The sequence below is a fragment of the Coloeus monedula genome, assembly GCF_965178545.1.
Source record: "Coloeus monedula genome assembly, chromosome: 20".
Classification (NCBI taxonomy): Eukaryota; Metazoa; Chordata; class Aves; order Passeriformes; family Corvidae; genus Coloeus; species Coloeus monedula.
The window spans coordinates 7,473,329-7,497,246 of NC_138800.1; the positions used below are offsets into that span (position 1 = coordinate 7,473,329).

Below are 23,918 nucleotides of genomic sequence, written 5' to 3' on the forward strand. Positions count from 1 at the left end.
CAGGCAATCTTTGAAGAGACTTCTTATGGTTTGGGCTACATCCTTGCATTTTGGAGGAAAAAAACCTGGACTGTCTGGAGCCAGCCTGTTTAATCAGCCTAGAATTACTCAAGCTTAAAATTCAGCTGACTTGCACAGCTTCTGGCCTGAGGATACTGAACAGGCACGGCAAGGGACATCAGGAGATCTGGAAACCTCATCTGATAGATCACATGGTGCTATCTCCCCACTTTTTTCCATGTGGGAATGGGAGCCAGCGTGCCTCCAAACTGACCACTGACCACCCTATCAGCCAAAACACACTGCTAGTACTGCTCTTCCAGGTAAACAAGGGCTGTCACTGTTCTGGGATGTCAAACTGGGAACGCAAAGGAGGGGAGGTGGGTGGGAGAACCCCTATTGGGTGTGTGCACTGCATCTGAAATCCCACTGCCTCAAAGAGATGAGAGGGAGTGCTTGCCTTTATGGAATGGTTCAATGAAGGTTAAAAATGAGCCTCTGAGGTCTGAGAACAGAGCTTGGTTAGAAGAGCAGGAGGGCAGATAGGAACAGCGATCGAAGATGCAGCAGCTCCTTGAGCTAACAAACAGATGTGTTGATTTCAGCACCAATGTAGTGCAGAAATAACACTTCACTTGCCCCTGTGTAACGCTGGGGCATGTGGTGGCACAGGGACACGATGGGAAGCAGGCTGTATGCTGAGTGAATGCCCAGTTATCTGTCAAACACTGGTTTATTTTCACAACTCTGCTTTCTAAGTCTCCTATCAAACTGCTGGAACTAATGGGGTGAGCCTGGGGCAGTTAAAGCAGTAGCAAGATTTTTTGTACTCCCACAGTGAGGTTACATCAGGCTAGCCAAGTGGCTACAGAGAATTATACTTCAGCAACAACCTCTTTTTCCCTTAAAACTGTTTTGTTCATCTGCCAGTAACCACACAGCTCTAAGGCTAAGGATTCCTTTCTGCTTTTCCCTTTAAAACATGGTAAAGAAATCTGGCGCTCATCTCTGTACTTGAAATAAGACAAGTTGTACAGATGGTGGTTTGTCTTCAGATGGTATTTTAAGAAAAGCCTGGAACAAACTTATTTCTCCACAGGATCTTACCTCTCCCCAACAAAGTAGCAAGCTGCAAACTGGTGACTGTTAGAACACTTGCAGCACCTTCAAATATGTGGTAACCTAAATCGGTGCGTTTCTCTTTGAAGATTGTCCTCCTGCCTTCTTTTGATGCCAGCAACAGACTTAATCAAAATCAGCCCCAAAGGATCGAAAGAGCTCAGAGTCCAGGCGTGTTTCCTGGAAACTGACAGTCAGCTGATCCGTCCTGGAGATGCTGCTCTGTGCCTGGCTCCATCCTCCCGTGCTCCCACAAGCCTGCCTGGAGCAGCTTGCCAGGGCTCGGAGCCAGATTGCTGTTAGTCATTCAGAAAGCGGCCAGCGCCGCTCCGCTCGCACTGACCAGGACTCCAGAGGCAGTGGAAAGGTAAGCCTGATGGTTGTGCCGTGATGCAGGCTCTCAGCAGCAGCAGGGAATGTTGCTCCCGAGGGATCCGGCTGTTACCGGAGGTAGTAATCGACCGCAGCGGAGAAAGCGGCGAACCCTCCGCAGCCGATCACCCCGGCCTTCAACCCAGCTGCAAGGCAAGGGTGGGAAACAATGAGACAAAGTAGGAAATTAATTCTTTTTCCCACTAACTTGTGCTGGCTCAAAGAGCTCACACCAGCAGGAACCTGGCAGTGCCCTCCCAGGGAACTCTGGCACTGCCACTGCCTGACGTACAACCCTCGGCAGGGCCGGCAGGATTTGCTCTCTGGGTGCTGTGTCCTCAGCCTCACCCACGGGACAGAAGAGAACCCTCCAGTGGCCACTGCTGATTTCAGTGTGCTCTGATCTGAGCCCTACAAGTGGCTTGGTGGGACTAGGGAGGGATAGGAAGAGCAGCCACTGCTCTGACAACTCTAAGAGGATTAGGTCGAGGACAGACACAACTTAACAAGCTCAATTAGATGCACTTGCAAGAGCTTTCTTTTCTTTTATGCTCCATGGACAAGTTTTTTTCTTAAGGAGAGGTGAGAGAAATTTGATATTTCTGATGAGCAGAGCAGCTCTCTCCTACCTGGGGATTTTCCCAGATGCTGTTATCACTAAAGGAAAGTCCCCACTAGTGCTGCTGGACCAAAACCCCCGTGCTCCTTCTCTTTCACATGTAAGTAGAATTGTCTGTTTGAACTGATACATGAGAAAGGAGAAAAGCATTTTACACATGGTACAAAAGAAGAAAGTAGAGTTCTTTAGTCCTAATTTCAAAGGAGAGTAGCAGAGACAGTGAAATGGTAGAGCTAAGTAGACCTCTGCTAACACAAGAGCTTCTCAGTTGCTCTGTATTTTTGGCTCTCTCCCATGACACCACAGAAGAGTGTGGACAGCCACCACCATCTGATTTTTCTTTCAAGTGAATTTTGCTAATTTTCCTCCAATCTCACTGTCTTGTATGACCAACCCTTCCTTATCCACATTCATCCTTGGAGCTGACAGGAAAGCGAGGGTGCAGTTCTGCCAGTCTGAAGCGGGCTCCCACATTCACCACAACCCCATGCAAAGAGGTTTGCAGTGTGTGTTCCTCTAAGAACATTGTGTGCTCCATAACCAAATTCAAGGTTTATCACAGTTACCACAGAAACAGTTCCCAGCAGGCACCACCAACCTCTGAAGCCGATGGCTCCTCCTGTGATGCAGCCACTGATAACGCTGTTCTTCCAGTCTGACTTCCCACGATACTGTGGAATTGGAAATCAGAGTCAACAAGTAAACACGGAATAACCACTCAGTATCTGTGCTAACAGCAACGACCTTCTATCCCCTTCTCAGCTGAGGATGTTCTTCCCTCTGCTCTCAGCAGATGGCCCTGCACTCCCAAACTTGCAGGCCCAGGAGGCGAGGAAGGAGCAGGTAAGTGGGAGAGGTAAGACAAAACCATATGGTGCAATGCAGTGCTGTGGGAAGGATCCTCAGGTGAGCCAGCACAGCCCACAGAACACAGCCCTGAGTTTAAAAGGGCAATAACTACATGAGAGCAGCCCTGAGCCCAGCCAGGCAGCTGGTCCTTGGCCCAGGTGAGAGTCACAGCACCTGCTGACAAAGATGGACTATTTCCATAGCCAGGACACACTGGATTTTCACCAGTGCAGAGATCTCTTTGTTCTGCTCCATTGTGCAAGCAGATGCACTTTTCTTCTAGATGAGTTAAGAAGTAATTGTGACTTTCAATTAAAAGGCAGGACTCAAATTCATAACAGGGTAATTTTCCTATTTTAAAAAAGCAGATGATAGATTTACCACTGAGCTGCACAAGGTCATTTCTGGCTGTAGGGGACAGATGAAAACTGGTCTGTTACTCAAGAACTTTCATCAAACGATCCCTTTCTGCGTGTGGAACTTTTGCCATGTTGCAACTCACAGTGTGACGTTTTACACAAGCACTTGTAGCTAGGGTTTTAAAAAGTAATGCCTCTGCTTGCCAATACATTCAGGACTTAAAGTGAAAAGGACTTTGCTATTGCAAAAGAGATCTTCATTCTGTCAGAGAACAGCAGCTCTGAAGACAGATCCCAAAGCCGAAAAGCTTTGCTAGCCAAAAAAGAACAAAGTAGCCTATTCCATTGCCCTATTGCAAAGGGGATATACGTACTTACTTGGATCTAGTAAAGATTTTTAAAGAGTACAAGAAAACATTTCTTAATGGTTGAGAGGTTTCCACTCACCGACTCTACCACGCATTCTGTGCAGGAGAACATGGCACCCACGATGGCGAAGTTCTTGGCATAGGAGATGCCTCGCTGCCCCATGTCCTTGAGCACCTCTTTAGCCGTGGGAGTGCGATAGGGATCCTTGGGATCAAACCCCACGTTGGTGTCAATACCAGCTGTGAAGATACCAAATGCACCTCCCAGAACAAATCCTGCAAAAGATAAACAGTATGAAATGAACTTGGCTGGATTGGAGCAGCACATTCCCTGAAGGCAATGAAGCGGCTCTGCTCCCGTCCCGCTGCCTGGGAGCGCTGCACCGTGACAGGGGCAGGAATCGCTTGGTACTATGGACACTTCTGACAGCCTGGGCTGTGCTGAGGAAAGGCCATGAGCACCTGTGCCTCTCCAAGGAAGGCAGACAGAGATCGCTCCCTGGGACACGTCACAGGCACCGGAGGAGGCTTAGAAGGAAAATCAAACACGGGGGCTGCAGCCTCTCCTCCATCCGCCCCTTTCCCGACTCCAGAGGGACCCCCGAACCATCCCACAGCTGCCCGCCCCGTCCTTCCAGCCGCCGCACCTCCCACGCAAGCCAGCGCCGCCTTGAAGGGGCAACTCTCCATGACCCGCTCCACCATCTTCTGCTCCTCGCTCTTGGGCGGGCAGGGGATGCCGCCGAGGGCGGCGGGGTCCCAGACGCGGGGCTGCCGCTTGTCGCCCACGAGGTGCTGCAGCAGGAGGCTGTACTGCAGCGGCGGCGGCGGCGGCGCCGGCTCTCCCGGGGCTGAAGGCGGTGGGGCCGCCATGCCGGGCTCGCACACCCACAGGCGCTCGGCGCCGCGTCCGGGCCCGCTCCAGCTGCCGCGGCGGGAGGGCACGGGAGTTGTAGTTCCGCAGCGGCGAGACGCCGGTCGCGCACCGCAGCGCTGTGACTACATCTCCTAGAATGCCTCGCGGCGGCGCCGTCGGGGAGAACTACCACTCCCGGCATGCTCCGCGGCGCGTAGCGTGGATTGGCCGTCCGGAGCAGCCCGGGGACTACATTACCCGGCGTGCCGTGCGCCAGCCCCCTGGCGGCCGGTGCGGCCGGTGCAGGTGAGGTGAGAGCTCCGGCTGCGCAGCATCCCCGAGCGCGGCGGCAGAGGCGGCTGCAGGTGAGCGCCGGGAGGCGAGGGGCAGCGCGGGGGGACCGGCTGGGCTGGGGAAAACCGGCAGCCTCGCGCGGGCCAGCCCCGTGCTGGGGGAGCGCTGAGGTGCCGCAGTGCGGGACCGAGTCCCTGTGCCCTGGCTGAGGTGCGAGGAGGGAGCGGGAAGCTCTGATGTGTCGCGGTGTCGCCGCCGTGTCCCCGCAGCCTCCCCACGGCTGGCTCCGGCCCCGCGCCGGTGTCTGAGGGCAACAGGTCCCGCACGGGCGCTGCCGGTGCCCGCAGCGTCCCGCCGGAGCCGAGCCCGGCAGGCGCAGCCCCCGCGGGGCTCTGAGGGCAGCGGGAGGACGGGCGGGTCGTGCCCGCAGCTCCGGACAGCCCAGGGCACCCGAGGCTCGCAGAGGTGTCCCCGCTGTGCCACGGGCCGGGCGGACACAGCGGAGCAGCGGCTCATCCCCGGCTGCCTCCCTGGGGAGAGCTCGCTCTCTTCTGGCGTAGAGCAGCGGTGTTACTTCAGGACGTGCGTAGCTCAAAAGGGCTCTGACAATATCCACAATCGGGTTTTCCGTCGCAAAAGGCAAACTTGGCTCGTGTCAAATCGTGCAGGAGCCTTGGCTCTGGAAAGCTTGTAGTGTTTGGTGATAAGGTGAGAAATGTTGCTTTTCCCTTTGGTAACCAAGGCACAGTGCGCATTAAAAATCTACATTCCTTGCTTGTGTTGCTTTTTTTCTTCACCTGTTTTACTTTCTTGTTCTTGTGGACTAGAACCAGTTTTCATCTTCACAAGTGACGATAGGTCTGCCTTAAAAATACCTCTCTTCTTATTTGATGTTTTTCTATTTTATTTTTAAGTTCCCATAGGTTTTTAAACCCGTGAGAAACAGCCGTGTTGGTTTCAATAGGATGCGTGGAATTGTTGTATTTCAATAATGGAAAATTGCTTAAAAATTTGAACACATGATGCGTTGGTACGAAATCTTCCTGATATCCTGAAACACAGCTTTTTAGAGATCCCAAAATAATACATTTTCTTTCTTACTCTTGTCCTTCGCTCTCTGTCCTGCTTATGTCTTAGTGTAGGTAGGTTCAAATAAAGATTTAAATGGATGGTTTTATCACTTCAAATACTTCACTAGACGAAGTTGAACAACTTTCCTCTAAATCCCACTGCCCTCTACTGGCTGCACCAGCGGGGCCCACCTGCCCGCTGCTATTCCCTCTTTTTTTATGTCCTTGGGTTTTTTTTAATTGATTGTTTAGGGGTGTTCCGCCCCCCCCCCCCTTTTTTTTTTTTTGGTCAAAACCCGTGAAAAAGCACTTCATTTAAATCTACTACCGCAGAATCTTTACAAGGTAGGGGAGGTTGCTGGCAGGATGATCTCCCTAAGGAACCCTGAATTTAAGATTTCAATCTTCTCCTTGATCCAAAATAACCTTGCTGGGCTGATCTCGAAGTCACACAGCAAAGCCTAATTTCCGAAGGCCTAAGGGGAAAAAACCATATATGTTGGATTGGCAATTTCAGCAGTGAGAGTTTATATGTATAGTTGAAATATTGCTTTGACTTTCTTTCCCTTTTTCCTGAGTTTTGGAGAAAATACTGGGTTACTATTTGTTCGTAAATAAAATATTTTAATAAATATTTTGTAAATATGATTATATAAAATATACTTATTTATAGATGTTAGTATGGAATTACGTGTTATTCCCCCCCTTAGATATTTAATAGTTTCCTCCTTTTCCCATTCACGCTGTTCTGTGTTCTACATACGAACAAATTCTTGTGCCTGAGTATTTGAACAATCTCATCTGCCTGAACAGATTTTTCGTGTGGGTGAAATCAGATGGAGGATTAAGGATTTGTGAGGGAATATGAGAGTTCAACACATCTTTGATAAACAAGTTGTTCAAATGAAACTTTCAGCTGTTTCTTTTTCACAAGCCTGTGAACCTTCATGACCGCAGAGTGCGCAGCCCATGCGTCCGATCCTCTTCCTTCTCCAGTCCCTGGCTGCTGTCCCTGAAGCCGCTCTTTTCTCCTGGAGCTGTTCAGTCCAGTGCAAGAGCTTAGGTTATTTTTAACCTTGCCTAGCCCCATGAAATGAAACATTTTGAATTCGGCTGAGTGTGACGGCAGCAGCGGGTGCAGATGATCCCGAGCTTTTGTGCTGCTCCAAGGAGCTCGGTGTCTGTTTTCAGCAGAGGGCAGCACATGGCGACGCTGAATAATTGCGTTTCACTTGACCTTTACAGTGACTCAGTGACTCCCACACTTCAGTATTCTCCAGACAGGGTAAATCTTGGAAATAATGCGGGTTTTGTCAGAAATCCTGGTTTTGCATATTGTCTCAGTTTTAGAGTTCCCAGGTTTTGAAGACACTCTAGCAGTGCTATTAAAAAATTAAAATAAGTTTTCACAGTCCTCAACTTTATTTTGTCAAACTGCCAGTTCCAGAGTCTTTTCTGAAATTATACAATTGGGCAGGAAGTGGCTGAAGGTGGAAGTCAACAAGAATTAAATAAAGTCCATTCTTTTTCACTCATTCCCACCTTTTTTTCCTTATCAGAACTGTCATAATGTAGGGGTGAATGAGAAGAAGAGGAGATAAATTAGTGGATATTTTAATGACAAAAGGAAAAGCTTTCAATTACCACAAGCAGAAGAACGTGTGGCTGCTTTGCAGGTGGTCACACTGCTGATCTCACCTGTTGTGTACAAAGAGGTTTCCAGTGGCTGCAAAAGGAAAGGTGCTGGGACCTGCTGAGCTTTGTTTCCACCCTATGGTATTTTCATCTATACATTAAATGTGATCCTTTCCTACTTCACTCTGAGCTTGTGAATGTAGTGCTTTGTCTTTTTTTCTTTAAAGACTTCAGGTTTGAAAGCACACTGGAGAAGTGCTTTGTGAAATAGATCTAAAATCGGTGAAGGAAAGCTGCTTCAGCTTCTATACTTTTCTTGGCTTTTGGGTTTAACAAACTTATTTAAGTGTGCAGTTGGGTTTTTTTCTTCTAAGGTAGCTTTCAGTGTTGGAGAATACTGTCACTACCATGGCAAACAGCTAAAGTACTAAAAAAAAGGTTAGATCGTAGGTAGGCGGCAGGTATATTGGAGTTAAAACTCAAAAGACATCCTGACTCACTGATTTCTCATGGTTTTTTGGGGTTTTTTTAATGCTTTAGGCCAATATAAAATAGATTGCAGAGAGAGATCTTTGGCTAAAATCCCCTGTTAGGATCAGCAGACTTGTTCCTTGTGACTGTGCTCTGTAATTCAGAGAAAAGGAACAGGATGTGGCTTTTCAAGATGAGTGTTTGATCCTGTCTGCTCTCCTTAATGTCTTAGATATCAAAGTCTGCACCCCTTTTGAAAGTAAGGTGGTTTCGTTGTGTTTGTTCCACTTCAGCAAGGTACTCCTTCTCCTCTTCACAGTTTGCCCAATATTACACATTTGTTTTCACCTATAAAATTTGAAACACACTTGTGTGGTCTAAAAAAAGATCCGGGTAAAGTTTCAGGCATCATCATCTCTCAGGGCTTTCTGCTGTTGCTATAGAAGCCTAAATTCTCTTTGAGAGACCTTTCCAGTATAAAGAAGTTGATACTGCAGGAAAGTTGTCATGGAAATATGCAGTAAAAAGAGGAAGGAGATCTTGGTTTGATGACTCTTACACAGGCTTAGGCAAGCTGGTGAAGTGGCTCCCTATCTGGAGATCTGATTCTGCAGATTCTCTTAGTTGTGCTCCAGTGGATTGGAACGCTGTGGACTAGAACCTAAAGAAATGAATTCTTTAACGTTTATATGACTAAACATACCTCTTCAACTCAGAGAGCTTTATCCAGATTCGAGTTTCCATCGAGTGATGGCAGACCAGGAGATTCCCAGCAGCCTGGTTCTAATGGGGGATGGAGCTGTGGTACAGCTATTTGTTGTATTTCTGGCAATGACCACTCTGAAAGGATTTATTGAAGTACCACTATTGAAATGAGGCTTTCAGAACCATTTCTTAAATGACCAACTAAAAATAGTTTATTCTGCAAGCTTTAGTGCCATTCCAGATTTGAACAGCAGCCCTTTGTGTCCAGCTAAATGATGGGATAAGCAGATCCCTCCCCATAAATTTCTTATACCATCACCAAGCCTGGTTGGCTCCCTGGTTTCAAGCTTTTTGTGCCTCTCTTACTAAAGCCTCCTGATATCTAATAGATGTGATTATGAGTGAGTTGCCTTTAAATATCTATTACCAGTGTCACCATGGTAACTGCTGTAAGAGTTTCTTGCTGGTAAGAGGTTTCCAGCTCCCCAAGATACAGCAGGGCAAAATGCTTAGGCTGTTGTTTTCACGGTTTGGATGAGATCAAAGAGGACAAAATAACATATTTCTGATTTTAACAGCAGTGCATATTAGTGGAACTGAAAGGAATAAGATTGGTTTGGAGCCTGTCCTCAGACCAGGGAATAGAGGACAGTTACACAGGCAGGGACAGCCCAGGCTTTCCTTGGACAGCAGGCTCCTGCAGGAGTGGGAAGACGTCACTCCCTCTGACTGAGCCAACACTTGGCCTTTCTTTCAATACTGTCACCAAGAGAACTAATTAACCCTAATGAAGGATGCAAAATTGTGATATTCCACCTACCACAGGAGCAGGCAGAGTTGCTGAGTGATTCAATGTGAAGTAGAAAGAACAGAACTGGCTTGTGCGTTTTCTTCTTTCTTGGTTTTCTCAAACTGCTCCTTCTTTTTCCTCTTGGCCTTCAGCTGCTGTATACCAGGGCAGTGGTGTTAGTGGGCGATATTCAGGGTGACTTCCCTGCTGTCCTGATTTCCAAATCTTCCTCTTCCCTTCTCTCACATCTGCTTTCTTTCCCACGTTCCTGTTGTGTGGCCAATCAATCCTTTGCTCTGCAATGACAGTTGTTTTATCAGCTTCCACGTGACAGAGTCACTGATGTCCCTCATGTAAACTCTGTCACCTCAGGGGGTTGTTTTGCTTTCATTTATTTATTTACTTATGGTAAACAGGTCATAAACTCCATAGGGCACTTCTTCCTTTTCATGCAGTCTGTTCTCTTGCTTCATTGCCCTCCTACTTTAATATCTGCTGGAGATTTTAAATTATCACTTGCTTTTATAGAAACATGGAAAGCTGAGCACCTATTCCTGCTGCTTTCCCACTTCATTGCCTGTGCCTCCTGCTTCTGGCATTTAGGCCTTTTGGTGAGGGAGGCTTCTGCTCTGGTAATGAGCTGTTTGGTGTGGCTGTGCTGCACGAGAAAGTGAGACCTTGAGGAGAGGAGCAATTTGCATCCACTTTCTGTGTGTGTGGGGACAACTGGCACAGCAGAGCCAGCACGAGTGGCACTGAGCACGTTTGATGGGAAGATTGTGCCTGCAGGATGAGCTCATGCTGGTGGTGTTGATATTTGTCCTTACCTGCCTCGTAGGCAATGTGAGCCACATACCAGGATTTATTTTGCTGAGCTTAAAGATGCTTATAGTTCATTTTAGTTATAAGGTTTATTGAATGCCAGATTTGCACTGAGGGTTTAAAATCTGAAGTGATTAGGCTAGCCAACCAAGAGATCCAAGGAAATAATTTCCTAAGAAGTCTTGAAAGCAGAACCTGGGTCTCAGAATGGAATTTGCCTGCATTATACCACTACTTGTTTCTTAATGGTTCTTCTGTAGCATTGTGGTTAACGCTGGGAGGATCTCTGTGTTTGGGCACTTCAGATTTCAGCTGCATGGTTCAATTTCTCAGGTCTGCTAAGCTGATTTAAAAGTTTAAGGGGTAGCAGACATGTTTGTTCATACAAGCTGTCTAGAAGAAAGGAATTGTTGAACTTTAATTTAGATTCTCCCTTTTTTCTGGATTTGATTACATCATCAAAGCCAAATTTCTATGCTGAGTTTCTGGGTGCCTCTGTATCACAGTGTGCATGTCTGTCAAAACTGCTGATTTATATGGGAGTTAAAATCGATGGGCACTGTAGACCCTTGCTAATTTGTGATATTTGGTCAGTAATTTAGGTGTTTTCATTTGCTGACCTGTAAAATAGATGAGTTATTAAGCCACTGCAATGATCAAGTGTCTGTAAAAGACGCCGAGAGGAAACACGAGATGGGAACTCCAAGGCATCGCTGTGTGGGGAATCAAACCTTGCCAAAAGCCTTCTTTTTTAAATCCTGATCTGCGTTAGAGGGCTTGTTCCTCTCCTGGGACTTGAACTCCTCGTGCTTCCTGAGTGCCCTCTGTGAATGTGTCCTGGTTTGGTTGCTGCTGGGCTCCCCGTGATGCTCCGTGTGGGTCTGGGCAGATCCCACAGCTCCTCTCCCGCTCCGGCTGTCGGCACTTCCAGCGTGAATCCCTCGGAAACAAAGCCGATACCTCAGGTCTCTCGTTTGCATCCCCCTGAAACGCACCAAGAAGTTCAAAGCAGTGGGGCATTGCTCCAGAATCCCGTTGGGGTTTTTAATTCCAAGGCAGCCTCCAGCACACATCCTCTCCAGTGCTTAATTTTGGTGTGCAGCTCTGCATTGTCAGTGATTTCATAGAATGTTTTTCTGTTCAGGGTTCCTTGGAGTGCCGAACCTTTTGGGATTCCTTTCCCATTAGGTGATAAAATGCCAGCTTTTCCAGCATGAGATCCCTCTGGGACAATAAGTAAAGGGAGCAAGTAGGGTTGTGCAGTATTTTGCCTGGCTAGGTAGTAAAAACTTGCTGTGCTACTTGAATATGGTAATTCTCTATGAATTGTTAATGAGTGCCACATTATAACCTATCTATCAGAAAACTAACAGCGAGGAATAATAAAATAGAAAGTTGCTCCCTTTCCCTTAAGTCTTTCTTTCCTTTAATCAGTGAAATAAAAAAAAATCAGTTAGTAAAAAAGAACAGTGTAAGTGTTATCTTCCTCTTTCAGGGAAGAGCACTGACTATTGCCTTTCTTGCACGTTTCGATTTATCCACATTTTGAATAGCAGGGTGACTGCAGGAAAGCTGTCCTTGGTTTGTTGATGATGCCTAAGGAAGTAGAGACATTTGAAAACTGCAAAGAATAATAAACTTCACATAAATGTGTGCAAAAGTGATCAGTGATTTTCATTTAAGTATATGAAATATGATGAGTGTTCCTTTGGTACATAGATTTCCTTTCTCATTTTGCCTTTTTCTGTGGGTTGGCTTTTATTTTTGGTAGATAAATGTGTGTTAACTCTTGAGTGTTCTTCTCGGAAATGACAGAAATACTGAAAAATGCTGGCACATCTGACAGACTCTTACTTTTGAAACAGTCAGTTTCCTAATTCTATTTTTGACTGACTCAGTGGCTGTTCCCTTGGAAATTCTCAAGTTGTTGTCTGGTCTTCTGAAATTTTGGCAATAGGCACCAGAGGAAGCTGTTCTTCTTGTCTCCTATAGCACTCCATGTTCCATAAAACATTATCTGCCTTCCCCCTGCTCCCCCCAGTTTAATTATTCTAGTCTCTTCCAGCAACAAGCATTTCCTCCAGTTGCAGGTCAAAGATGGTAGCCACAGGCTGAGCCCCTCAGGTGTTGAGTAAGAACATGAAACCGTGAGTATTCTCTTAAGAACAGGGAAGAAAAAATAAATCCCAGTTCTCCAAGCCAGCACACACAGCTTGCTTGTGCTGGTGGAGGCTTTTTGGCAGCAGTTGCAGGAGTTCCATCCACCCATTCGATCAGCAGCAGCTCGTTGACTTGAGCAGCAGTTGTTTTTGTCAAAATGGAAAGTGGTGCCCCGTGATTCACTCTGCAAACGTCCACCAGCGGAGTGAACTTCCTGACATCTGCACTGCAACTGAGAAAATAAAGAAGTTTGTACCAGTTATGTCCAAAAAGGAAGACAGCACAGAGTAAATGCTGTCCCAAAGCCATGGCCTGACTCCACTAATACCCACTGTCTGATGCAGGCTTGCCTTTGTAATTACTTTTGGTTTTATAACTCCAGACAGCAATGTTCCAAGCCTTATAGCTCAGTTAGAGACTTGCTTTAAAAAGACATTGTTATTGACATAATAGCCTTGTTTATGGAATTTCTCTCCTTTGTAATTAAGATTGTTTCATGCACAAAAGCAGTTAAATATGGCATAAATATCTGTAAATGCAAAGATATTTTAAGCCTTGTTCCTTATGTGAGCCTTTTTTCCACATTATGCATTTGCTTCTCAAATGAGCTGTGCCACTCAAAATTCTGCCCTTTGCCAATTTCATTAAGTTCTCATCCATATTTGTTCTTGTGGAATTGTACCATTACTGCAGTTTGCAACATAAAGCCTTTAAATTCCTCAAATGCAGTATTTTGAAGGTGTATTAATGGTGAGGTTTGATCTTATTCTCTCATACCTTGTTGGGAAGTTGTGGGAGCAAGTGCATGGAGCAGAATGCAGGCAATATGTTCACTGTTATTTTGTCTGTCAACCAATTTTACCAGCTGGGTGAGAACCTGGCAGATACTTGAAAAAAGTTTATATTGCTACTTGGAATTGTTTTCTCACCCTGGCTGTGTGAAAGTAATTATGGTTAAGGCCCTGGCTTTCTTTGAGCCTGGCCAACTCATTTTAGCTGTTTGTTTCTGAGCTGTTTTTTCATTAAACAGAAAGGCAATTTATCAATTCAGAAGGTTTTATGCTGAATAATTCTTTGGTCTAACTAAAGAGATCAGATAATTATAGCCATAACTGCTACCAGAAAACCTCTAAATAAACAAATACACTGTCTGGTCTTTTTGGGTTTGGGGAAGTTCTCCACCACTATTCCAGGCTGTCTACCCAAGCTGAAGTATGTAAATGTTGTGACTGTCTCCTTACAGCCAAGCATTTCATTTTTAGGTTTCGGTCAAGTTATATTTATCAAACATATCCCAAGGATATTTGAGAGTGCAATACAGTAGCTCATCTTGCCTCCCCACTCCCTCATTTCAGTTCTTTATTTCTCTTGGCTGAAGGACAGGAAAACCTATCAAGCTGCCAACACTGCTGTGTCCTTCTGAGCCCAAACAAACTCACCAGCAATGGCAGAGGGGCAGCACGCTGCAGTCCAAAAAGGGTTTGTTTTCTTCAGACAAAGAAGCTTCTCAGCAAGGTGTCTGCACATCATGTCCCCTTCATTTGTGAGCTCAGGGTCCAGGCACCTGCAGCTGTTTGCCCTGAGCTGGTATTTTTGTGCTGCATCTGTTTGGTTTTGAAGATGGTCCATACTCAGAGCAGAAGGAGTGAGTTGCAGTCCCTCCCCTGGCTACCTAAGTGACTTTATTGCCTATGCATGCATCATGTGTGGGGTCACTTCCTCAGGGAGGAGGAACACTGCATTCAGATCAAGTATCTACAGGAACTTCCTCCTTATCTGAGCTGTGAATAATCTCAAGAACTCTAAATGTGGAAAAATACAGAATGGGTGAGTTCTACCAGTGGGCACACAGCCTGTCCTTGGGTATTGAAGAAGCTGTCAAAGTGGGCTGGACAGAAGGATTGGTACATTGTGGATGCTGGCACAGTTGGAATTGCACCTGACTGAAGGTTTAGGGACTTCAATAATGTCTGCTTGAGACCTGCCAAACACAGAGCTTTGTCATGTGCTAAATAAGTCATGGTGTGCTCTTTTGTCTTGTTCTGGCATTTTAAGATAAGGCAAGAGTTTGTTACTCTCAAGAATATCATAAAGTTGGATCCCAAATCTATAATTTTCAGAGGCAATTTGGCTTGCACTCAATCTGTTTTTAAGGTTTGGTTACTCTGTGATAACAGTAGTGGTGCCAACACTGAACTGAAACATAAATTTACTCTTGGCATAACATCGGCTTCTTTCAGGCCCCTTTGGCACCTGGAGTAAGGAGGGTGCAATAATGTTGGACTATTCAGATCCAGCAACACATTTCAAATATTAAAAATCTTCCCTATTTCTCTACTAGAAACTTCTCCTGTAGTATCAACATGACTTATATATCAGGTTTCTGCTGTTGGGAGGGAGAATTCCTGATCTGTAGTCACAGTCTGAATGTCTTTGGTCAAAGACACCAGAGGTGATCAGACCCTCTCTAGACAGAATTGGACAAAAACCCCTGTTTTAAACATGTTCGTTTTCTGTTTGAAATTTGGATTTCATGTCTTTGCATCCCCTCTGTCTCCCTCAACTTGATACTATCTTTGCTTGCTTTAACTCTGTTAAGACCTCTGGCCTTTTTCTTCCTGTTTTCAAACACGAAATTCTTTTCAAAAATCTTAAAGAGGGATGTTCTCAAGCATTTGTTCACTCTTGTCCTTTATTTGCTCTCTTCTAAATAAAGAACAGATTGACCCTTCTTGGGCAGCTCGAGTCACTCAGGACTGATTCTGGTGTTTTGTAAAAGCTTCTGTCTTAGTGCATATTCCTTCCCTACACCCACTTTTCCACTTTGTTGAAGCAATGATGGAGGCAAGGGAAATGTCATAAGGTGTCCTGGCTGTGACTGCTGGCACTCTGGGGGATGTGTTATTGTGGAATATAAAAGCTTCTGAAAGCTGCTTCTGTGTTTTCCTCTGAAAATGCCTTTTTTCTATGCCACCTCCTTGCCCTTTCTCCATGGTCTGCGCTGCATGTTTTTGCTTGATTGGATCACCCAGACCAATCTGGGGTTTTTGCTCTGCCCAGTGTCCAGTTCTGCTCTTGGGGATGATGGGACCCTGAAAGAAGCTCTTCCTCTGCTTTAAGGATTGAAGCATCTCAGTGTTTTGGACGTAGGCTACAAATTGCTTTCTTGCATAAATCCTCCTTGCTTTGATGAAAATATAATATTTGTCATTCCCCTGAGTAAGCGAGTGCCTGTGTGTGTGCTGAATGCCGAGGCGCCGGTGGAGCCAGCTCGCTTCCGTGTGTGAATCATTTCTCAAGCAGCTCTCTGTGTCTCTCTGCAATGTGGTTTTCCTCTCAGGGAAGCACTCAAGCCCTGAATTTTCAGTCTGGCTTGCACATGCTGTCAGAAGCTAGTGGGAGACACTTTTCTTTTTAACGCAGAAAAGAGAACAAGCTTTTACTGTAAGTATTTTATTATTTTATTTATTTTTTTTAAATGTGGGAACTGTGTTATCTCTAGAAGGATTCTTGGGTCAGTAATGTATTCACTAAACGAATGAACCTGCTTTGCTCAGCAGCACTTTTTTCATAGTATCTCAATGTAAAACTAAATTGAATTAATAAAAAGTATAGTGTAAACAGGTCTGTGTTAGCTGAAAATGGGCTGGGGGTGGTCTAAAAGCCATTGCAACCACAGAAAGAAATCCCCCTCCCTGTGAGAGCTGGCTACTGTATTTTCTGCTCAGCTACATACATTTAGAGACAGAAGGGGTGAAGCTGTTTCTGTTCCTGCTTTCTCCTCTGGCAATTTACGGTTGTTCCCCGTCAGTGAAACAAAGCAGGAGCACAAGCAGAGTTTCCTCTGCTACTGCATGTGCACAGTCCAGTCAAGGAAGGGCAGAAGGGAATGGGCTGCTAAGCCAAGAGCTTTGGCAGCTCCTGTCTGTGGGAATCAGGGAAAGCATTGGGGCACTCGAGCAGGTACCTCTTACAGCCCCACAGCACAGAGCTGGTCAGGTTCTCAGCAGGACCCTTTCATTATAGCACCTCGACTGTTGTCCTTAAAATTGTGTTGTGGATGAAGATTGGTCATAATAACAATTGTAATAATACCAGCATTTATGGAGTGGGTAATATGGCAAAGTTGTAGAGATGTTAATTAAGCCCTGTGTGTGTAGCAGTAAAGGATTAGTGGTAGAACTGGTTTGAAAACAGGGATTCTCTACCTTTTCTCTTGTGTACAGTTCTAGATATCCCCTACTGATCCTTTCTGGTTTGCATATTTCATTCTAAATTGAAGTGTTCTTAGCCCCTGTAACCTCAGCAGCAGAGAGGATACTTGATTTGCTGAAACAGTGTTGTTTGCACAATTTGACACGTAACTACCACAGAAATTCCTCATCCTAACGTGCACGTGGGTATGTGCTACCCCTTCCCTTTCTTGTGCAGTTCTAAACCAATTTAATTTCATTATGTAGCCCACCAAGGTGGGTCATTAAGTCCATCAGTGGCCCCCAAAGTCACAACTGCAAACTGTTGGCACTGTTGCTTAGGTCTGTTCTGTTCCTGTTCGTTATGAATATTTTTAAAATGCAGAAGTCCTCTGGTTTCTCCTGCAGCTTTGGAGTTATGGCCTCATCTTTGCAAAGAGCCCTTTCTGTCAGAAGTTCACACTGTCACTCATAAACGCTCAGAAGTTCCCAGTTTATTAACTTCAAGTGAGCTATTCTGCACTTTAATGGGAGATAAATATCTCCTTAAGGGATAGCTTCCAAATCTCAATTATTTCTCTGCACTGTGATGGATGGAAAACGGGAGTCAGGGAAACATCCCAGCATGTGGCAATCTGTGAGGCTGCTCGCTTGCGTGCTGCGTGACAGATGTTGATTTATCTAATTTTTGCTTTCTTTTCTGTGGGGTTCCTGTGCAAGGCAAACGAATGAGTCCATCTTCATAAATATCCTATTTAGCAAGCAATTATTATCCCATTTTTACAAATAGAAAAACTAAGGCATAGGAAGATTGCATGGCTGAGGGGGTGTGATGACTCTGTGCTGAAGCTGAGGATGGAATCAGGTGGAATTCCACGGAATGTGTTGCCTGTGGTATCATCCCTCCATGCTCTGAGGGGACAGGGAAGCTGCCAGTCTCTGCACTAGACAGGACCACCCTCTATCCACATGCTGTGCATCTCTGATTTTCCAAAAAACATCATCATTCCTTTTCCTTCTTGTAGTTGTATCTACCCTCTATGCTACAGAAAAACATAATGACAGGTAATTATCAGGCAAACCACTTGTAATTATTCTTAATTTCTTCAGCAATTATATAGCTCTTTCTGTATCTGAAATGAAGCCTCCTTTTCTTCCTTCTTGTGGGTTGGCAAAACATGAAGTGACCGTATGTGTCACTTGCTTTGTGCTGTATTCACTGGGACAGTAGTTCAAAGAACCAGGATTAATGAGCAATAGCTGCCTTGAAATGGCTCTAAAATGTTTTTGTTCTCCACCTGCAATATACTGAACATGAATTAAACCCATCTATTTGGGACAGAGTCATATTGGGTAAAGGCCAGGGTGACCTAATTCTTCATGATTATAACATGGTTGTAACTTCAAAAAGGGAGTTTGGAATCAATGCATCATTTTTAGCCTTCCTGAATCTTCCTGTGCATCCTTCAGTAACATGATGTTTGTGATTCAGAATTGCCACATCATTGCTAATGGGTAGAAAATTACAGCTGGGCTGGGATTTTTGTTTCTTTATCCTCACGTTTATAAGATCAGGGGTCATAAGGAGGTAGCAGAGTTTCTCTTCTGAGCTGTGTGATGGTGACTGGTTAGATAATCAATGTAAGGAAGGAGGAGGAGGAGGAGATGGAGAATCCGTGTACAAACAGTGTAATTCAAACTACAGGATGAGCATGTTCCCAGACATCTCCAAGTACAGCTTTGGCTCGGTTTTCCAGCATCAGTCACTGTGCTGGATGACAGTAAAGATATCTGTATTTTCCTGCCTCATTAATGGCCAGTAGCATGGAACAAGGACAAGGGAAATGCAGCCCAACCAATTCCTTGTCCATGTGTACACATGAGGATTTTGTTGTGATTTCTGCATTTTTCTCATGTGATCTAACGATGAGTGAAAGACTGACAAATCCAAAACTCCACGGAGAGCTTCTGTGGAGGAGGGTGGGCAGAAGGTTTTGCAGTGCTCTCCACGCCTGGAAAAGTCATCAATGACTCTAATGGTTGCTGTGGGAAGAGGATTTTATTTTGAATGATGTTGAGACATGGAGTTTTGCAGTTGCTGACCTGGCCTCTGGCAGCCTTGTTGGGATGGTTTTGGAGGCTGAGTTGATGGCTGTCACATGTGGCTGCCTGGACCTGTCCTTGCCTAGGCCATGTCTGATGTACTTCAGACATCCTTGGAACCTTTTAGTACATTTATGTACTACTTAATAAATACCAATTGTAGAGAATTATTGAAAACACACTGAGGAAAAAAGCAAGAAAAGCCTTAACACAAAAATGTGAGCTGATCACATTATCTGTAACCACAGATAAACTTTGTCTATGGGAAGTTCAAGGGAGTTTCCATTATCTGTTTCCATCTGACACCATGGGGGGAAGGAAAGGAACTGACTCTGCAATAATTGATTATAGAGGAGAGGTAGAGCCATATCCCCTGGAAAGAAAATTCTCATCTGATGCCACAGTGGAAGTGCTCTTTTGATGTTTAGGAGTTCTACAGAAGAATCATTAAAACAAAATGCAAAGCAAACTACAACACGAAAGAGTGACTGGATGAATGACCTTGGGAATGTCTATTTCTTAATTTCTGTGTAGTTCTGTATCTAAAGCTTAACAGCATTTTTAACTTCTTGCAAAATCACTTGTATCCTACAGCTGCCTAGCTGTTTTATTGTAGTACATTTTTCTTCACTCTTGAAAGCTGAAAAATAATAGTAACACTAAAACCACCTTTGCTTGAGGCATGAATAAAACCAGCAGAATCTGCCCTGCTGTCTGGACATGAAAATTTCCAAGTGATGTCTTGTCTCCGGGTCCTCTACCAGCAAACCACGAAAATTCAGCTGCAAATGAGACTGGAAAGTGAGTCTGCTGAGGTAGACCAGAGGAAACAGTGAAGTGTCTGGGGTCAGGTTTATAATGGATTCTTTCTGGGCAGCAAAAGCAAGAGGAGCCTTAGAGATGAAGTTTTGGGAAATGGGTGGTTTTTTTGTCTGAGTTGTGTTAGGGTGGAAGCAGGTGTTCTGGCTTGGGGGTTTTTTGTGGGCTTTTTCATCCAATTCTAATTAAAGATGAGCTTTGTACTAGCAAGAATCCAGCAAGTGTCTGCTTGGAGGAGTGATGGAGGAAGGTTGCACTGAGAGCCTCAAATACACCAAAACCAAGGTAATAGAAATTAAAGCAAAGAGAGAATGAATAGTCACAGAAATACTACTGAGAGAAAAGGAGCAGATGCCTGAGGAAAGCTGCTAGAGGTGACAAAAAGAGTAAGGAGTTTGTTTTTATTTGTTAGCTTGATCTTATTTCCAAATGGATTTTTGTTCATGCTATCTATCTCCAAGTTACCAATTCCTGTATTTGGACTATCAGCTTCCCTGGTTTGATTCCTAATATCAGTTAAGAAATCAAGATGAGTCATATGGAAGCATCTGTCAAGCCTAAAAATTTTTGTTTAAAGTTAATTGATGTGAAAGGCAGAAAAGAATTCTATTTCAGCCCAGCTGTCTATCCTGCCATAGAGCTTCCTACGTGCCACTAGAAAATGCTTTACAGTTTACTGAACTTGTTAGATATTTCTGTGTTCCAGTTGATACTTTGTCTGAAAATAGCAGAAGCTGATTAGAAGGAAAATAGTAGAAGCATGATGCAGATTTAACCAAAAAAAATGTAAAAAAAAATAAAAGAAATCAGTGCTTTGAATTCGTGAGTGTGTGTAAAAAAGCTTCTGGAATAGTCTGACCTTTGGATGTAATGAAAAGTAACTGAATTACAGGGAAATGGCACTGGGGACTGTGTGGTTTAACCCACCAAAGTCACACTTGTGTCCTTTGAGAGCCTTAAGCTGCAGAGTTGGGACTTCGGCCTCATTCTTCAGAACTGCTGGGCATTCCCAAGTCCTGATGAAGCTACCATCTGGCACATTCCTGCCCAGATTCAGTAATGAGTTTTCATAATTCTTTATTTCACTCCTTTTCCCAAAGCATCTTTGTTGCATGACTCTGCTTTAGTTTGAGTCTCCTGCTTAGTCCTGACACACAGACAGGGGCACCAAAACCTACATTGTGTAAAGTATGTGGGGCACAGATCATTTCCATCCCCCATCAGGGATTTTCCTGTGTAATTTCATTTCTGCAGATATGCTGATAATTTTTATTTATTTAACAGTATAACTTCTAGGTTTCTTGAGTGTGAAATAATATTGCTCATCATCACTCAAACCAACCTATTTATTATTTTTAGTTATTCAGAATAAAATAGCCTTTAGTAGTCAGCAGAATTCGTATCCTAGAAGTTTATTCCAGAGAACTGGTGAATTCCTCCTTTGATCCACAGCCAAGTTTGAAGATCCTGGAGCCCTGGTGTTGTTTCTGCTGATGCTGACTGCCTGTGAGTTAGGATAAATTCTTAATCCAGTTTTTCTAGCTGTAAAATGGGAATCATTCTAGGCTGGTTCTAAAGACTTTTATTAATAAATGCATGTGGACTGACTAATAAAGAAATGTCTGGATTCTCAGCCTTTAATAAAACAGTAAAATTTCAAGTAAAATGGTCTGCAGAACTTCTGCCAACTGCCAAAATAGTCCTCATCAAAATATTCCAAATACCCTTTAAAAATACCAGTAAGAAAGCATGAACTGTATAGCATGGCCTGAATTTTTAAAGGCTGATGCCTGCAGGGAATTCTGAGGATTACTGAGAGAAAAAGCTCTGTCAGGACCAGCTTTACATTTTTGGTAAACTTCCTGATTATCATTTGCAGCACCTGTTTCAGGGTAGAAGTGTATTCAGACATCACTTTTGGGTGTAAAAGGTTTTTAAAAAACCAACCCCAAACCCCTGCAGTCTGGAAGTGCCTGGCAATAGAACCAATTTTGCTGCTCTGATGTTCCATCTTGCTGAGTCCTCATTTATTTCAGCATGGGGTTGCTTCCTCATGTTTTCAGAGTACAGCTCCAAGCAGGGCATGCTACAGGGATTTAGTTTGTCCAGCTGAGTGCCCTGCTCTGCCTGATGCCAAAGAAAGACTTTGAATCTCAGGATGGCACTAATTCTGTTTGCTTCTGAAGGAAAATTCCCTGTGAGATATGAAAAAATGAAAAATAAAACCACAGAGCTCCAGGCATTGCTTAAAGCGAGTCATTTTCCCATGAGAGTGGACAGAAGCAGCTCTCATCTGAAACTGCTGGAACAGAATGGGTGTAAAACAAGTGATTTGTGTCACTGTGTGCGCAGAAACAGCTTGGTTGTGTCTCTTGTGGAAAGCTGCTTCTCTTTCAAGTCTCCTTGTGTGGGTAGCCTAGAGATCAAATCAATCTCTCTGGGGTCCTTGTGGAAGGAAAGGCTGATATTTACTGAAAATACAGTAGAGTTACTTCTAAGACAAGTAGATAAGAGCTGGATCTGATGTTTTTTATAAATGTGCTGTTTCTACACCAGGATTAGAGAAACCTCCTTGCCAGTGTTTGCTGTCCTGATTGCTGCGGACATTTGGGATAGCTAAGTTAATCGTTTTTGTTCCCTGCTACCATGAGCTCCTTCCACGAGCAATTTTATGATGCTGAACTGCAGAGTTTTCTGTTGTCCCTACTGCTCACCACTTCCACGGAGCTTTTTTTTTTGTTTTGTTTGTTTCACTGTAATGCAATAAATTGCATTTGGGGAAGGGGGAAAGCTGATGTTGACTCTGAGAATGGATTTTCTGCTCTCATCGAAGAACAGCAGGACTTTTTTATTTCACTTTTTTCTTCTTTTTTTCTTTTTTTAACATAGTTTTATCTTGCACTATTCCTGAAGCAGTACTTCTAATAACTCAAATATGTGTCACCTACTTAGGAATGAAAGCAGCTTAGGATGTGTGCAACCTGGCTTGATCCTTTGAAGTCCATATAAGGTTTGTGGAAAGTCTTGGAATCCCACTTCAGAGATAGAAATCTTTATCTACAAGGCAAATTCAGGTTAGCCAAATACCTGAGAAATCTTAACTCCATCTTTTACAAATGCCAGTTCTCTTATAAATACATGGAAAACTAATAATAAACACTAATAAATCTAGGTATTTCTTCTCAATTTTAGTTTCATCTGCTTGGTGCAGTAAAATGTTATTGAATCCGCATGGTGAATAATTCAGCTCTCTTTACATGAAAAAGCCAGTTTGCCTCAGGCTACTGGCTGGATTTCTTGAGCTGTGGTTTGGGTTTGTTTTTTTTTAAAGTACCTCTTCCTTTTACCCCTAACATCATGGTCTAATGAGCCTATCAGTCCACTGCAACTTTAAAATGTCATGGATGACTCAAAATTAAATTCCTTTGGATATCAAGACAGCATCTGTACAGCTTAAGGCAGGAAAATGAGGTGCAGTTATGAAGAAAACCGGAGGGTATAATAAAGCAATGTATGTGCAACCACTGGATCTGCAAAAAACCAAAATCTGCATAATTCGGAGATCTAATCAGCAAGAGAGTTTGCATGTGTAGTTGCCTGTTCACCCATATAAATACAGTGAATGTCAAAAGCCTGTTAAAAGGATTAAGAGCCTGTTAAAAAATAGGTTTTTAAATACTGTAAAGCACCAAAGCTTGCTAAGGTGGATCATGAGCTGTGGGAATGCTAAATAATATTATCTATTGTAATATAGTTTACATATCTGTCAGGGCTTTAAAACAGTGATCAGCATAATCATCACCAAAGATTCTTAATGAGATCAGTGGATGGCTCCTCACTGGATGCGTTAAGAATTTTAATGGAGTAACGACTATGCTTAGCAACAACTAGTAACTTTTTTATTCCTTTATTTAGGAGCTGCTAGGTTGCTGCTGTGGAGAGAGTAAACAGCCCTCCCTGCAAGAGGCACCAAGGACGAACAGAGGCAATGTCACTCGCTGGCTTTGTTCTCTCCAGAACAGCAGCAGAGCACTTGACATCGCCTTTGCCTCTGTGCAGAAACATTCCCTGAACAGACCGTGGTGGCACCTGGAGGCTGCTGTCACTGTCAAATCCACCTTGGCCCCAGACAGATCTGTGTCCTGGGAGTTCAGTGAATGTTCTTACTTATGAATGTGAAATCAGGTACAAAGCAAATTATGAGATGTAAAATGTGACCAGAGCCACTCCTGACTCAGCCAGGAATAAATTGCTTCGGTGTCTCTGTCAAAGTGATGTTGTCCAAGTTCACTCTTCCTCTGTGAGCACATTGCT

At 44.2% G+C, this 23,918-nt stretch overlaps 2 protein-coding genes across 4 annotated transcripts in view; one reads left to right on the top strand and one right to left on the bottom strand.

The window, feature by feature from the left end:
• Positions 1 to 392: 392 nt before the first annotated feature.
• On the bottom strand, positions 393 to 4,603 carry TIMM22 (translocase of inner mitochondrial membrane 22). The gene is made up of 4 exons (XM_082294503.1): positions 4,334 to 4,603; positions 3,766 to 3,962; positions 2,709 to 2,781; positions 393 to 1,637 (listed from the first exon to the last, which is right to left on the bottom strand). The coding sequence occupies exons 1-4, from the start codon at positions 4,557 to 4,559 to the stop codon at positions 1,561 to 1,563; spliced, it is 573 nt and encodes a 190-aa protein (XP_082150629.1). The 5' UTR covers positions 4,560 to 4,603; the 3' UTR covers positions 393 to 1,560.
• Positions 4,604 to 4,834: 231 nt separating this feature from the next.
• The window catches only part of SPECC1 (sperm antigen with calponin homology and coiled-coil domains 1), an 83,340-nt gene continuing 64,256 nt past the window's right edge, over positions 4,835 to 23,918 (top strand). For all 3 annotated transcript variants that reach the window (XM_082294401.1, XM_082294399.1, XM_082294400.1), the window contains exon 1: positions 4,835 to 4,907. The gene's annotated coding sequence lies outside the window, so the exon portion shown is untranslated. The remainder of the gene's footprint in view (positions 4,908 to 23,918) is intronic.